The sequence below is a fragment of a genome, unplaced genomic scaffold, assembly GCF_019419815.1.
Source record: "Pyrus x bretschneideri cultivar Hongxiangsu unplaced genomic scaffold, Pyrus_bretschneideri_v1 Contig19, whole genome shotgun sequence".
Taxonomy (NCBI): domain Eukaryota; kingdom Viridiplantae; phylum Streptophyta; class Magnoliopsida; order Rosales; family Rosaceae; genus Pyrus; species Pyrus x bretschneideri.
The window spans coordinates 1,809,910-1,823,911 of record NW_025999490.1 but is presented as its reverse complement, the minus strand read 5'-3'; the positions used below and the strand labels follow the sequence as shown (position 1 = coordinate 1,823,911).

General features: G+C 39.1%; 2 protein-coding genes across 2 annotated transcripts; both read right to left on the bottom strand.

Annotated features, from left to right (window-relative positions):
• Positions 1-2,182: 2,182 nt before the first annotated feature.
• On the bottom strand, positions 2,183-4,428 carry LOC103952423 (berberine bridge enzyme-like 4). The gene is made up of 2 exons (XM_048582618.1): positions 3,170-4,428; positions 2,183-2,510 (listed from the first exon to the last, which is right to left on the bottom strand). The coding sequence occupies exons 1-2, from the start codon at positions 4,426-4,428 to the stop codon at positions 2,183-2,185; spliced, it is 1,587 nt and encodes a 528-aa protein (XP_048438575.1).
• Positions 4,429-5,766: 1,338 nt separating this feature from the next.
• LOC103952422 (berberine bridge enzyme-like 4) lies at positions 5,767-12,461 on the bottom strand. The gene is made up of 2 exons (XM_048582601.1): positions 11,446-12,461; positions 5,767-6,474 (listed from the first exon to the last, which is right to left on the bottom strand). Exons 1-2 carry the CDS (start codon positions 12,355-12,357, stop codon positions 5,767-5,769), a joined length of 1,620 nt encoding a protein of 539 aa, XP_048438558.1. The 5' UTR covers positions 12,358-12,461.
• Positions 12,462-14,002: the final 1,541 nt, after the last annotated feature.

Genomic DNA, 14,002 nt, shown 5'->3' with positions numbered 1-14,002 from the left:
ATCTCTTCCACTTATGAGGTATATCCGGATGATGAGAAAAAGGTTTAAAAGAAGGCGGCACAGGCACCCATGGGTCTTCCTTCACTTGCACTAACACACTATTACCAATACTCCATCTCAGTCCTGCACGAAGAACTTGACTTCCTTGTATTATCCCTTTTCAGCCCCAAGACGACGTACATGGTACACCCAGCCGTTGCCTCCAAAAATATACCCTCAGGGAAGTACTTATATTGTTGGAGTCTTAATTGCTTCTGATCCTAATAAAGCTTTGAACAAGAAAATTTCATTTGAGAGTATTTGAACAAGCCGTTGCCTCCAAAACCAACAGTTAAGCATCTGAGAGTATTTGGCTCAGTAAGCTATACTCATGTGCCCTCACAATTAAGACACAAATTGGAGAAATCCAGTAGCAAGAACATTTTTGTAGGAAACGTACAGCGATGTGAATCCCTCCGCACAAACATGTATTAGAAAATATAAGAAAAATCGAGAGTCCCCACCTGCACACTCTCAAGGATGGCACCCAGCTAATCTGCTATAACTTGCTATTTAGAATGAAGTTGGATAGAAGCAACTTGGAAGTATGATATTATTGAAATATTGTGGTTATTCAGGGCTTAAAGATTGAGTCCAACATACATATCAGTAACATTTATCAAATTAATGATGTGGAGAGCAACAAACTGTGTGATGAGCTTCCTGTTCTTTTCTTGTGCTTTTTTAAAGGGAGTAGGATGCTCTCCCGTCTTAATCTCTCTCCTCTTCCATCTCCTCCTATTTAAATGGTTGCGAAGCTAGGAAATGTTGAGGGGAGGGGCAAAATTTAAAAGCGTAAAAAGTTTCAAAAAAATGTAGTTAGTCTTTTAGATAGCAGACAATATTAATGTCATTCATAATTTATCAATACAAACAAGTTACATGAAAACATTCCATAATAAGCTCATTATTAGTAAAAACAAAAACATATCTCTTAATGCAAACAACCAAACTATCATTCAACCATTGATCTCCTATTTTGTTACGCGATGATGTTTTGACAATATTCATAGCAAAAAACGTTCCCTCCACCCAAGCCAATGTAAGAAGCTTATATACTAACTTGTAGCTTTCACATCTCCTAGTCTTCACCAATTCCTTTGAAAAATCACTAATTTCTTTTAATGATGAAAACTCATAGTGCATATTCAAATCATGAATGCAACTATCAAGTTGAATTAGAAGATTCTGAGGTGCACATGATTAAAATCTTGAGGATAAAGTTGGGAGAAATGATCTACTTTTTATTGGTCAAAAGATGCATAATTATTCACCAGGTTCAAACATGTCATACAAAAGAAGCAATTCAATATTTACCTCATTAAAGCAATCATTCAATTCTTTAAGTTGCATATAAAGGAAAATAGAGGTCCACACGATAGTAATTGAAGTTTGTGAGCCTTGGAGCTTCATGCTTTAATTTTCCGGGTACGAAATGCCAGTCCATCATGTTAGGAACATTAATATCATTCTCACAAAACTTTTGTTCATTGGGAAACAAGTCCTCAAAATCATAATCTCTCAAGGATTAAAAGAAAATAAGATGAAATAATTTTAAATTCTGAAAATAATAGCAAGAATAAAAAAGGAACAATAACAAACATCAACTTATTAATTGTTGCTCTTTAGTCTAAACAAATGAGATAAAGGGAAGAGAATTGAAATGGTGGGCTGGTTTCTTTGGGCAAGAATGTTTAATCAACTAAACCAACGGTAATGCGGTTGGAAAGGAAGCCCACATCAATAAATTAAAAAATAAAAAAGAAACTAAAAGGAACCCACCAATCCACACCGTTTCATTAAAGGGAACAGAGCTTTATAAACAATAGCATATGACGATGTCGTTTGGTTTTTAAACAACATTAGGTCGTCTTCTTCCTTGAAAACATTAAAACCCAACAGAGCATTGCAGCGCACCAGCCCAAATACCAGCAGGTTTAGAAGATCGGAGGGGCGGAACCCTCACTCTCAGTGGAGATTTCCGACGACCGGAGGGGCGGCAGCCCCTCCTTGCGCCTCTGTAGCTTCGCCAACGTCTACATCTTGTTTTGAATTTTTTATATAGAAAATAAGACAAAAAGAAGAGCGTGAGAGAAGGGGATGGAAGGGGATGGTAATATGAGGGGAGAGAATCCTACTCCTTTTAAAGGGGCGGGATGCTTTGCTCATGGTTAAAAAAATTCTGAGGATCAACCGCAGTTTTTACACGTACGAGTCTATCAAAATTGCATCTGAAGTACTTTCTCCCAAAAACCTCAGCAGTCTGAAAGCTAGTTTTGTTAGGCAGATTGGCGCCAATGTCTAGATCCCTGTAATTTTGGAAGGCCTCTCTTGGGCTCTTGGAGACAAATGGAGCCATTCCTTCATATAATTTTCTTGACAAGTCAATGTACTTGTTGGCGATCTCGGACCCTTCTTCCGACCAATGAATCCAGTAGTGAATTAAAAAAAGGTTTCCAGCCCTGTGAGGGTGTTGGAAATTCAAATAAAAACAGGCTGTAAAAGGTTGCTTCTAGCTGTTAGTTTCTTTATAGGTTGTATCCACACATGCTGCAACTACAAAGACTAAAGTTTCCTCCATGTGCTAGCTGAAATGGTGATGAAAGACAGCAAGTGTGCTGCCATGTGATGTGCTAGCAGGAAGACAGCAGTGTGCTGCTGTGTATTAGCCGAAAGAGTGTTGATTGCAAGCTGGAAAGATAGCTGCATATGTGTGCTAGACTGTCCAAAGTTCTTGCATGTGTTTTAAAGGGTGTAAAGATGTTAAACACCCCATTCATTGCATGTGTTGTTGCATTGTTTATCAATTTCTGTTTTGTATAAATAGGCCATCTTGCTAAGCTTTATTGCATACCATCCAAATCCCATTTCCATTCTCATTTTCAGCTTGTAAGCTTTAAAAGTTGTAAACTCTTCTAATATTTCAAAGTGTTTGTTATCACCAAGCTTGCTACTTCTTTCATATATCAAAGTCCAAGTGTTTTACCAAAGCTTGTTGCTTCCCTCCTTTCTCTATTTCTTTGTCCAATTTTATTGAGAGTGAAAGTGAGAGGTGTGATAGAGTTTGTAAACTTATCACCCACATATTTTGGTATTGAGTTAGTAAACTCTTGTGAATACCAACAGAGGGAACGGAGTGTCTGACTCGGAAAACTGACTCATTCTTCCACCGTAAGGGTTCCATTGCAGCATCACTTTCTCTACTTCAAGCATCATCTGCCACAAGAATTCTAATCCTTGTTTTGGAATTGGCTCTTTTATATAGTCAGACTTAACTTTGAAGAAAAATCCAGATCCGTTTGGCCGTTCAAGTAGAACATTTATGGGAGTTCCAACAGGGTAGTTACCCCAGAATACAGTCGATTCGATCCAACTCATTTGAACACAATCTTTTTGCTGTAAACCCAGTTCTGGGAAACTTTCATTCATCAATGGAAGAAGCTTGTCACTTTGACCCAAGAAAAGACCAATGAATGATACTTTCACGGTCTTTTTGCCTTTATTCGAAATCACTAGCGGTTGTGCTCTGATGAAAACATCGTCAGGCAGCTTCGGTGCTACGTATTGCCACTTATAAGCAACATCTGTAGCACCTTGCTCTAAAGTCCTCTCAACATTGAACACAGTCACTTTAGCTGGAACTGGAGCCAACTTGATTTTCCAAGACAAAATGACTCCAAAGCTTGCTCCACCTCCTCCTCTAATGGCCCAAAAAAGATCATCTCCCATTGACTTTCTATCAAGAATTGTTCCGTTCACATTGACTAGTTTTGCATCTTCAATATTATCCACGGTAAGCCCATATTTTCTCATCATAGGTCCGTACCCGCCGCCACTGAAGTGGCCACCGGCACCAACAGTTAGACAAGCTCCAGCTGGAAACCCATGAACCTTACTTTTATTGGCGATTTCATAATAAAGTTCACCAAGAGTAGCCCCAGATTGCACCCAAGCGCTCTCATTTGCAAGATTAACATCAATGGCTCGAAGATTGAACATGTCAAGAATGACAAAGGGAACAGCAGACGCGTATGACAGACCCTCATAATCATGGCCACCACTACGGACTCTAATCTGAAGCCCGTGTTGTTTCACACAAATCACGGTTGCTTGCACATGTGATTCATGTTTGGCGGCTACAATAGCCAAAGGTTTTGGGGTTGTTGGGGTCAAGAATCTGCTGTTTCTAATGTAATGTTGCAAAACGGACTGAAATGAAGTGTTGTCATGGGTGAAGATGGCTTCGAAGATTGGGTAGGTGGGCTGAGATTGTTTTGGAAGACATTGGAGGAAGCCAGTGAAAACTGGATCTGAAGTTGCCCATGGTAGTAAACACGAAAGGACAGAGTGGATGGAGACTGCTAATGCAATAGAACTGGGTAACTTCATCGTTTGGTTAGTAGCAACTTTCTCTACTATAAGTTTTTACTTTCTTCTTGATCACTTATTGTTGTATTTATACTACAATTATATCAGAGCATTAGACTTCTTCTACGGTACATGCATCCAACACATTTGGATTTTATGGTAAAAATAAAAAGGAATTAAACATTTATAGTTTGGTACATTGAATAGAAGACGTTTGCATTTTACACATCTGATTCAACTAAGCAAAAATTTATATATGACAAAAAATCGTTGAGATACAACAAAAATAAGACCCATATGATTAATATGGTTATGTTGCGCGAAAAAAAAAAAGGGGATTAATATGGCAATTATTATGTAGCAAAAAAGTTAATCTAGCTAATTAAGATGGATAGATATATTTCCGAATGAAGTATTTTCCCTTGTACTACCCAGCTTTACAATGAAGTATTTTTAATAATTTAATAATTTAATACAATGAAGTATTATTGTATAAGAGCACTAGCTCTGTGAATGAAAGGGTCAGAACGAATTTTACAAACAGAAATACAAACCAAAAAATATATTGGAGCCCTGCTCCCTTCTACTTCATCTTCTCCATTGCCATTTTATTGCAGCTTGTAGGTTGAATAGGGTCCGGAGATTTGTGATCCCATCATGGTGGCGTCACTGCTATGTATGGTTGTCGCTGGTGTTCACCACTGTCCCTTGAGGCATAGCTGATCAAGGTTGCTGCTTCTACCTCCGGCGTCCCATCGCTGCTCATCTCTACATCCTAATTCCAGTCACCCCCAGCACTTCAGATAAATTTCCAGGTTCTTTGGTGTTAGGGTTTAGGACTAATCCTTAATGGGGGCCGAAAAAGCTAAAAACATTTCAACTCACTCCTGACCATAATCAAATGGCACACATCCTCCCAAAGCTTCAACTAGAGAATCATTCGTGTTTTTGCCAGCTTCGTGCCTCAAACCCAAGGCCAAAGAGCCTATTTGACATGAAATTCCACTAGACCACTTGCCGGAGGTACCTAAATACAGTGTAAATCGACTCAGTGGAACCCATACGGTGGGTTTGATTTACGCTTAAGTACGGCATTTATATAAACTTATTTATACATATGCATATATTACAGTGATTTTAACTGTATTGTCTTGTGTTGTGCATCATTAGACAACAAACAAATCCACATATATCGAAACAATTAGGAATAATTATTGAGAAAGCCCAATTGTTCTGACAAATTTTTTCACGACTTTCAAAAGAAACTGAGAATAACACATTCAAGGCAATATCGAAAGAAGGAAATTGGGGCATACAATTAGTTCCATATCCTTTATTCTCAGTCTTGTATCTCCCTCTCTAAAGAGGCGGGATGCTTTGCTCATGCTTGAAGAAATTTTGGGGATCAACCGCAGTTTTTACACGTACCAATCTTTCAAAATTTCCCTTGAAATACTTTCTTCCATAAACTTTAGCAGTTTCAAAGTTTGTCTGATTGTCCAGATTGGCGCCAATATCAATATCCCTGTAATTTTGGAAGGTCTCCCTTGGGCTCTTGGAAACAAAAGGAGTAGTTCCTTCATACAACTTTCTTGATAAGCCCACGTACTTCTTGGTAGTCTCAGCTCCTTCTTCCCCCCAAAACGTCCAGTACTGAATCAAAAATAGGTTTCCAGCTCTGTGAGGGAATGGTGTTTCCGACTCAGAAATCTCACTCATTCTTCCACCGTAAGGGTTCCATTGCATCCACACTTTCTCTATATTAAGTATAATCTTCCATATAGATTCTATTCCTTGTTTTGGAATTGGTTCTTTCACATAGTCAGACTTGACTTTGAAGAACGCTGCTGGCCCATTTGGCCTGTCAAGTAAAACGTCTATGGGGGTTCCAACTGGGAAGTCAGCCCAGAATATAGTCGATTCAAGCCAACTCATTTCAAAACAATCATTCCTTTGTAAACCCAATTCTGGGAACCTTGCATTCAGCAATTGAAGAAGATTGTCAGTTTGTCCCAAAAAGTGACCAATAAAAGACACTTCCACAGTCTTCGTTCCATTAGTAGTATTCTTTGTTGGTATTTGACAGTTTACTAACTCAATACCAAAATATGTGGGTGATAAGTTTACAAACTCTATCACACCTCTTTCACTTTGCACTCTCAAATAAAATTGGACAAAGAAAGAAATAGAGAAAGGAGGGAAGCAACAAGCTTTGATAAAACACTTGGACTTTGATATATGAAAAGAGAGTTTACAAACTCTATAGCTTACAAGCTTAAAATGAGAATGAGAAATGGGATTTTGATGGGATGATTTACAATGCTTGAGAACTTGGGTATTTATAGCAAACCAAATGATTAAACTAAGATTATTTATTACCACACAAAACACATTAATTGCACCTAATAATTTTTATTCAACCATACCTAACATTGCCAAACTTTCAATGCCTAACTTTGACATTGATTTTCAACAATGGCTAGTAGCACCCTTTTTTTGATTTGAATTTCCAACACACCTCCTCAAATCAAAACGCCTTCATTCCTAGCATTTCACGCAGTAGCCGGAATGTTTCAATTGGCAATGGCTTTGTGAAGATGTCTGCCACTTGTTCCTTGGTGTGACAGTAGACAAGTTCAATTGTCTTTTGCTTCACATGGTCCCTTAGAAAATGGAACCTGGTATCAATGTGCTTGCTCCTTCCATGTTGAACAGGATTCTTTGCAAGTTTGATTGCAGACACGTTATCTACATGAATCACAGTCGATTCCACTTGTGGATGACACACTGACTTCAACAGATTTCTTAACCAAATTGCCTCACACACGGTTGAGGCTACAGCAACATACTCGGCTTCACATGATGACAAAGCAACAATTGATTGCTTCTTTGAAGTCCATGAGAAAGCTGTTGATCCTAGAAAAAACACATAGCCAGTTGTGCTTTTCCTTTCATCTTGGTCACCTCCCCAATCACTATCTGAATAACCAAATAATTTTGCATCTTCACCAAAATTATAAAATAGACCATAGTTTAGAGTACCTCTTATGTACCTCAAAATTCTCTTGGCGGCCAGCCAATGAGACTCCCTTGGTGTTTCCATGTATCGACTCACGAGTCCAACACCATAAACTATATCAGGTCTTGTGATTGTAAGGTACCTTAGGCTTCCAACGAGGCTTTTGTACACTGTTGAGTTTACAAACTCACCCTCTCCTCCTTTGGACAGCTTCAATCCAGTTGCGACTGGGGTATTGACAGTGTTGCACTTGTCCATATTGAACTTCTTCAATATGTCTCTCATGTACCTTTGTTGAGAGATGTAGATACCATCACTTTCTTGCTTCACTTCTATGCCAAGAAAGTATGACATTAATCCATTGTCAGTCATCTCGAATTCACTGAACATGGATTGCTTGAACTCATGGAACATTGCCTCATTGTTTCCTGTAAACAATAAATCATCTACATAGAGACAAATAATTAAGAACTCCCCTTTTTCACCATTCTTCATGTAAACTGAATGCTCGTATGGACATTTCTGAAATCCATTTTGGTGAAGGTAGTTGTCGATCCTTGAGTTCCAAGCTCGTGGTGCTTGCTTGAGGCCGTACAAAGCCTTCTTCAAACGATACACCTTATCTTCTTCTCCTTGTACTTGGAAGCCTTCCGGTTGTTCCACGTACACTTCTTCCTCAAGTACTCCATTAAGGAAGGCTGACTTGACATCTAGTTGATAAATTTTCCATTTATGATGTGCGGCAAGAGAGATTAGCAATCTTACCGTGTCAAGTCTCGCAACTGGAGCATAGACTTCATCATAGTCCACTCCATACTTCTGTTTGTAGCCCTTTGCTACAAGCCTTGATTTGTATCGATCCACACTCCCATCTGCAGTGCGTTTGATCTTGTAAACCCACTTGACACCAATAGCCTTCTGATTTGGTGGGAGCTTTGTCAGCTCCCAAGTGTCATTCTTCTCGATGGCATGGATCTCTTCTTCCATGGCTTTCTTCCAACAATCTTCTTCCACAGCTTCATTGAATGAGAAAGGCTCGTGGTCTGCATACAAGCAGAAAAGGTTGGTTTCTTCTTCTTCTTCTTGTCCATAAATCTCTGTGAGGCTCCTTAACCTCACTGGAGTTGAGGAGCTGCTTTCCTCACTAGATGTAGGACCACTCCTTGCAATTCTGTGCACTGGAGTTGTTGTGATTGTTTGAGCAGGCTGTTGCTCAATCGGTGGTACAACTTCTGGTTCTTCAAAATCAGTGGAGACGATCTTCTCTTTACTGACTTCTTTGTTGTTCCACGTCCATGTCTCTTCCTCACTGAAGATGACATCTCTACTAACCACTAGTTTGCCAGTTAGTGGGTTGTAGAGCTTGTATGCCTTGGACTCTTCACTATAGCCCACAAACACACACTTCTCACCTCTATCATCAAGTTTCCTCCTCTTGGCTTCTGGAACTTGAGCATATGCAACACACCCAAAAATTCTTAGGTGTGTAACATTCGGCTTGTATCCACTCCAAGCCTCTTGTGGTGTCATCCTCTTGACACTCTTTGTTGGACATCGATTCAACAAATAAATCGAACAAGCTACAGCTTCTGCCCATAACTCTTTTGGCAAATTCTTCTCCTTAAGCATGGACCTTGTCATGTCAAGGATGGTTCGATTCTTTCTTTCGGCTATCCCATTTTGCTGTGGGGTATAGGCAGCAGTAAGTTGATGCCTAATTCCTTGCTCCTTGCAGTATGCTTGGAAAGCATTGGAGGTGTACTCTCCACCTCTATCTGATCTCACAGCCACAAGCTTGTGGTTACTTTCTGCCTCTGTGAGTGCCTTGAACTCCTTGAAAATTTTTAGGGCAGCTGACTTCTCCTTGAGAAAATAGACCCAAGTCTTTCTACTGAAATCATCAATGAAGGTAATAAAATACCTATTACCTCCATAAGACATGGGATCCAATGGACCACATATATCTGTGTGCACCAACTGCAGTGGTGCCTTTGCTCTCCATGTATCACCAACAGGGAATGATAGTCGTGCTTGCTTGCCAAGCACACAACCTTCACATACTTGGCGTGTGGCTTCAATCTGGGGTAGACCACGAACCATTCCTCCACTTGACAGCAACTTTAGGCCATTGAAATTAAGATGGCCAAATCGAAGATGCCATTTCCATGACTCATCTTCCATTACACCGATGTTGCAGCTTCCAATCTTTGTGTTCAAATTCAACGGAAACATCCGGTTCTTTGACATTCGAACACGTGCAATAAGCTTTCTCCTTGCATTCCTGAGAGTGAGAAGCATGTTCTCCATATGTATAATGTACCCTTTCTGGAGCAGTTGACCAATGCTCAGAATGTTGCTCTTCATACCTGGTATGTAGTAGGTATTGGAGATGTATTCTTCTCTTCCATCCTTCTGGATGATCTTGATCTTCCCTTTGCCTTCAACTGGCAACTTTGAGGAGTCACCAAGACTTACAGATCCATAGGCCCCTTCTTTGAGTTCGGCAAAAAACTCCTTCTTTCCACACATGTGATTGCTTGCACCAGAGTCCAAATACCAAACATTTTGTTGGCTACTGGAATCATGGTGTGCTAGTAAGACTGTAAGTTCTTCATCAGTATTTCCACTTGATTCTGCCATGTTGACATGCTCACCATTTTTATGTGAACATTCATTGGCATAATGTCCATATTGCTTACAGTTGTGACACTGGATATGCGCCTTTCCTCGAGTAGATCTCCACTCCTGAGACTGACCTTGATTTTGTGCATAGCCTCGACCTCTTCCTCGGGCTCGTCCTCGGCTACGGTTGGATGAGCTCCCACGACGTGAGTTCCACTGCCCACGACTTTTATTTGGTTTGTCAATATTCAACTTTGACTCCAAAGCTTGCTCTAGCGTTGTGGGGCTTGCATTCTTCTGAATGCGTTGCTCGTGAACTAGGAGGGATCCTAGTAGCTCTTCTGCGCTCATCACCTCCAAATCCTTGGATTCCTCAATGGCAGTCACCATATGCTCAAACTTAGATGTGAGTGACCGGAGTATCTTCTCCACAACTCGTACTTCATCGAGTCTCTCGCCATTTCTCCTCATCTGATTTACTATCACAATGAGCCTTGAGTGATAGTCGGAGATGCTCTCCCCTTCATTCATATGAGCAGTTTCAAAATCTGCTCGAAGTGATTGTAACCTCACTTTCTTGACTCGATCTACTCCTTTGTAGATTGTACTGAGTGTATCCCATACTTGCTTGCTCGTTGTTGCTTCTGCAACCTTCTCGAACGTTGAATCTTCCAAACCCTGGTATAGAAGATACAGCGCCTTTTGGTCCTTCTTTCGTAAGTCCTTGAGAGTGTTCCTTTGATCCGCAGTATATACGGCTTCTTGCTCGGCAGTGGGTACAACATACCCACTACTGACAACTTCCCATAGCTCCTGTGATCCAAACAATGCTTTGAATTGGATGCACCATCTTTCATAATTTTCTTTCTTCAATGTGGGAACTTGGAGTTGCACTAAGTTGGACGCCATAACTGCTGCACCTGCCAGAATGGTATTCTGGCTCTGATACCAATTGTTGGTATTTGACAGTTTACTAACTCAATACCAAAATATGTGGGTGATAAGTTTACAAACTCTATCACACCTCTTTCACTTTGCACTCTCAAATAAAATTGGACAAAGAAAGAAATAGAGAAAGGAGGGAAGCAACAAGCTTTGATAAAACACTTGGACTTTGATATATGAAAAGAGAGTTTACAAACTCTATAGCTTACAAGCTTAAAATGAGAATGAGAAATGGGATTTTGATGGGATGATTTACAATGCTTGAGAACTTGGGTATTTATAGCAAACCAAATGATTAAACTAAGATTATTTATTACCACACAAAACACATTAATTGCACCTAATAATTTTTATTCAACCATACCTAACATTGCCAAACTTTCAATGCCTAACTTTGACATTGATTTTCAACAATGGCTAGTAGCACCCTTTTTTTGATTTGAATTTCCAACATTCTTCACTTGCGGCATTGCTCTGATGAAGATGTCTTTGGGCAACTTGGGAGCTATGTATTGCCACTTGTAAATAACATCCGTAGCACCTTGCTCTAAAGTCCTTTGAATATTGAATACTGTCACTTTGGCTGGAACTGGAACCAACTTGACCTTCCACGACAGAATGACTCCAAAGCTCGCTCCACCTCCTCCTCTAATGGCCCAAAAAAGATCTTCTCCCATGGACTTTCTATTAAGAATTGTCCCGTTCACATTAACTAGTTTCGCATCTTCAATATTATCCACTGTAAGCCCATATTTTCTCATCAAGTACCCGTACCCGCCACCACTAAAGTGGCCACCGGTACCAAGACTTAGGCAAGCTCCCGCAGGAAACCCATGAACCTTACTTTTATTGGCAATTTCATAGTACAGTTCACCAATAGTTGCCCCAGCCTGAACCCAAGCGCTCTTATCTGCGACTTTAATATCAATGGCTCGAAGATTGAGTAGGTCAAGAATGACAAAGGGAACATCCGATACATATGATAGGCCCTCATAGTCATGCCCACCACTTCGGATTCTAATCTGCAACCCATGTTGATTTGCACAAATAACAGTTGCTTGCACATGTGATTCATGCTTGGCAGTTACAATAGCCAAAGGCTTTGGAGTTGTGGGGGTAGAAAATCTTCTGTTTCTAATGTAGTGCTGCAAAACAGATTGAAATGAGGTGTTGTCTCGGGTGTAAATGGCATCAAAGATTTGATAGGTGGGCTGAGATTGCTTTGGAAGGCATTGGAGGAAGTCAGAGAGAATTGGATCTGAAGTTGCCCGCGGTAGTATAAGGGAAAAGACTGAGAGGATGGAGATTAGTACTGCAATAGGGCTTTGTATTGTCTTCATTGTATGGTTGCAATTGTAATTCATGTTTTCTTTTATTGACTTTGTGGTATTTATATTGAAACCATAGAATGACGAGTAGTCGTGTAAAGCTGGGTAAATTCATTTTTTTATGGTACATGTATCCAACACGTTTTAATTTACGGTCAAAATCAACGCACTAATTAAAGGATCCCTATTTAAACAATCGTTTCGGGTAAAATTTGGTGTTTATATCAAGTATTTACTTCCCTTCCAAATACATGAACGCGAATTTAACATTCTTCGTGTCAAAATGTTAATCTATCCGTCTATTTTAATTTCACCAAAATTTTCCCTCTCCCTGATTATCTCCTCCCTCAACAACATGGAATTAAAAATCCTCTTAATTCTAAAACTGTTACAAATTGAGGACATGTGTTCCATGTGAAGCTTTTGAATATTTGTTGCCACAAGAAGCATTAGATTTTTTTTTTTTTTTTACGATCTCTCTCCCTCTCGGTGATGTACTTACTAAAGTAGAAACACTCTTGTCTCTCGCATAAGTCGCTATAGGCAGAATTCCGTGGTTGTTAGTTTGTCTTCAGCAATTCCGTATCAAATTTTTGTAATCTCATTGAGTTTTGTTTTGTTTTCATGATTGTTTCTTCCTTTTAAAATGATTTCCAAATTTGCTACCAACTACTTGTATTTGTTTTTGCAGTTCTACGATAGCATGACTACGTTCTCTTTCCCCGATAATTAACTCCGCGTGGTGATGCATGAATTTCTACTAGATTTAATGGTGAGACATTACGAGAAAAATGAGCTAAGAACACAATTCATTTGTGCCCTCATCATTTTTATTAAGCACAAATACATATTTGTGCTTGTTAAATTTTATTGAACACAAAACTATATCAAATGTGCCCTCTGAACAAAAAGGCACATTAGTTTGTGTCAAAAAAGAAAAATAGAAAAGCGTATTTGCGCCTTCTAAATTTTGAGCATAGAACTTTATGTCCAGCTTGTATCCCTTTGGAATGGAATTTGACAAGGCAGTTGGCAATACACCAGTGACAGACAAATTTAAGTTAGGAAAACTAATGAAAATGGCTTGAAAACTTTGAGTTTTAACGATAAAAACAAAATTAAGTTTAAAGTGAATAGTACCAGAATTGACTTTTTAGTGTAAAAATGTAGTTTTTTTGTTAAAGTGAACAGTACCGGAAGCTTTTCGTTAAAGTTCTCTTAATTTTATTCATGTATTTGCAAAAACAATATTTATATATTTTGTGGATTGTATTATGGAAGTTTTAACGAGCCTACAGTACTATTCACTTTAACGAAAAACCATATTTTTACACTAAAAAGTCAATCTTGCTATTATTCATTTTACCCTTTATTTTTTCCTTATCATTAAAACTCAAAGTTTTCAAGCCCTTTTCATTAGTTTTCCTTTGTATTATAGGGTTGACAATGGATTGTTTTTTAGGATTGTGACAAGAGTTTATTCAAGTCAACAACTAATCTCTAGTCTGAAGTTCTGTTTCACATGGTTCTCAATAAAACGTTTTTTACCGAGTCCTACTTCACCGTTTGACCACGCCTTTTGAGAAGATGGTTTGGAACATTTGTTGAAGGGGGCGTTTGTAATTTGTATTCATTTTTGTATTATCCAAAGGTTCAGGCAGTGCTTCTTTTAAGATGACAC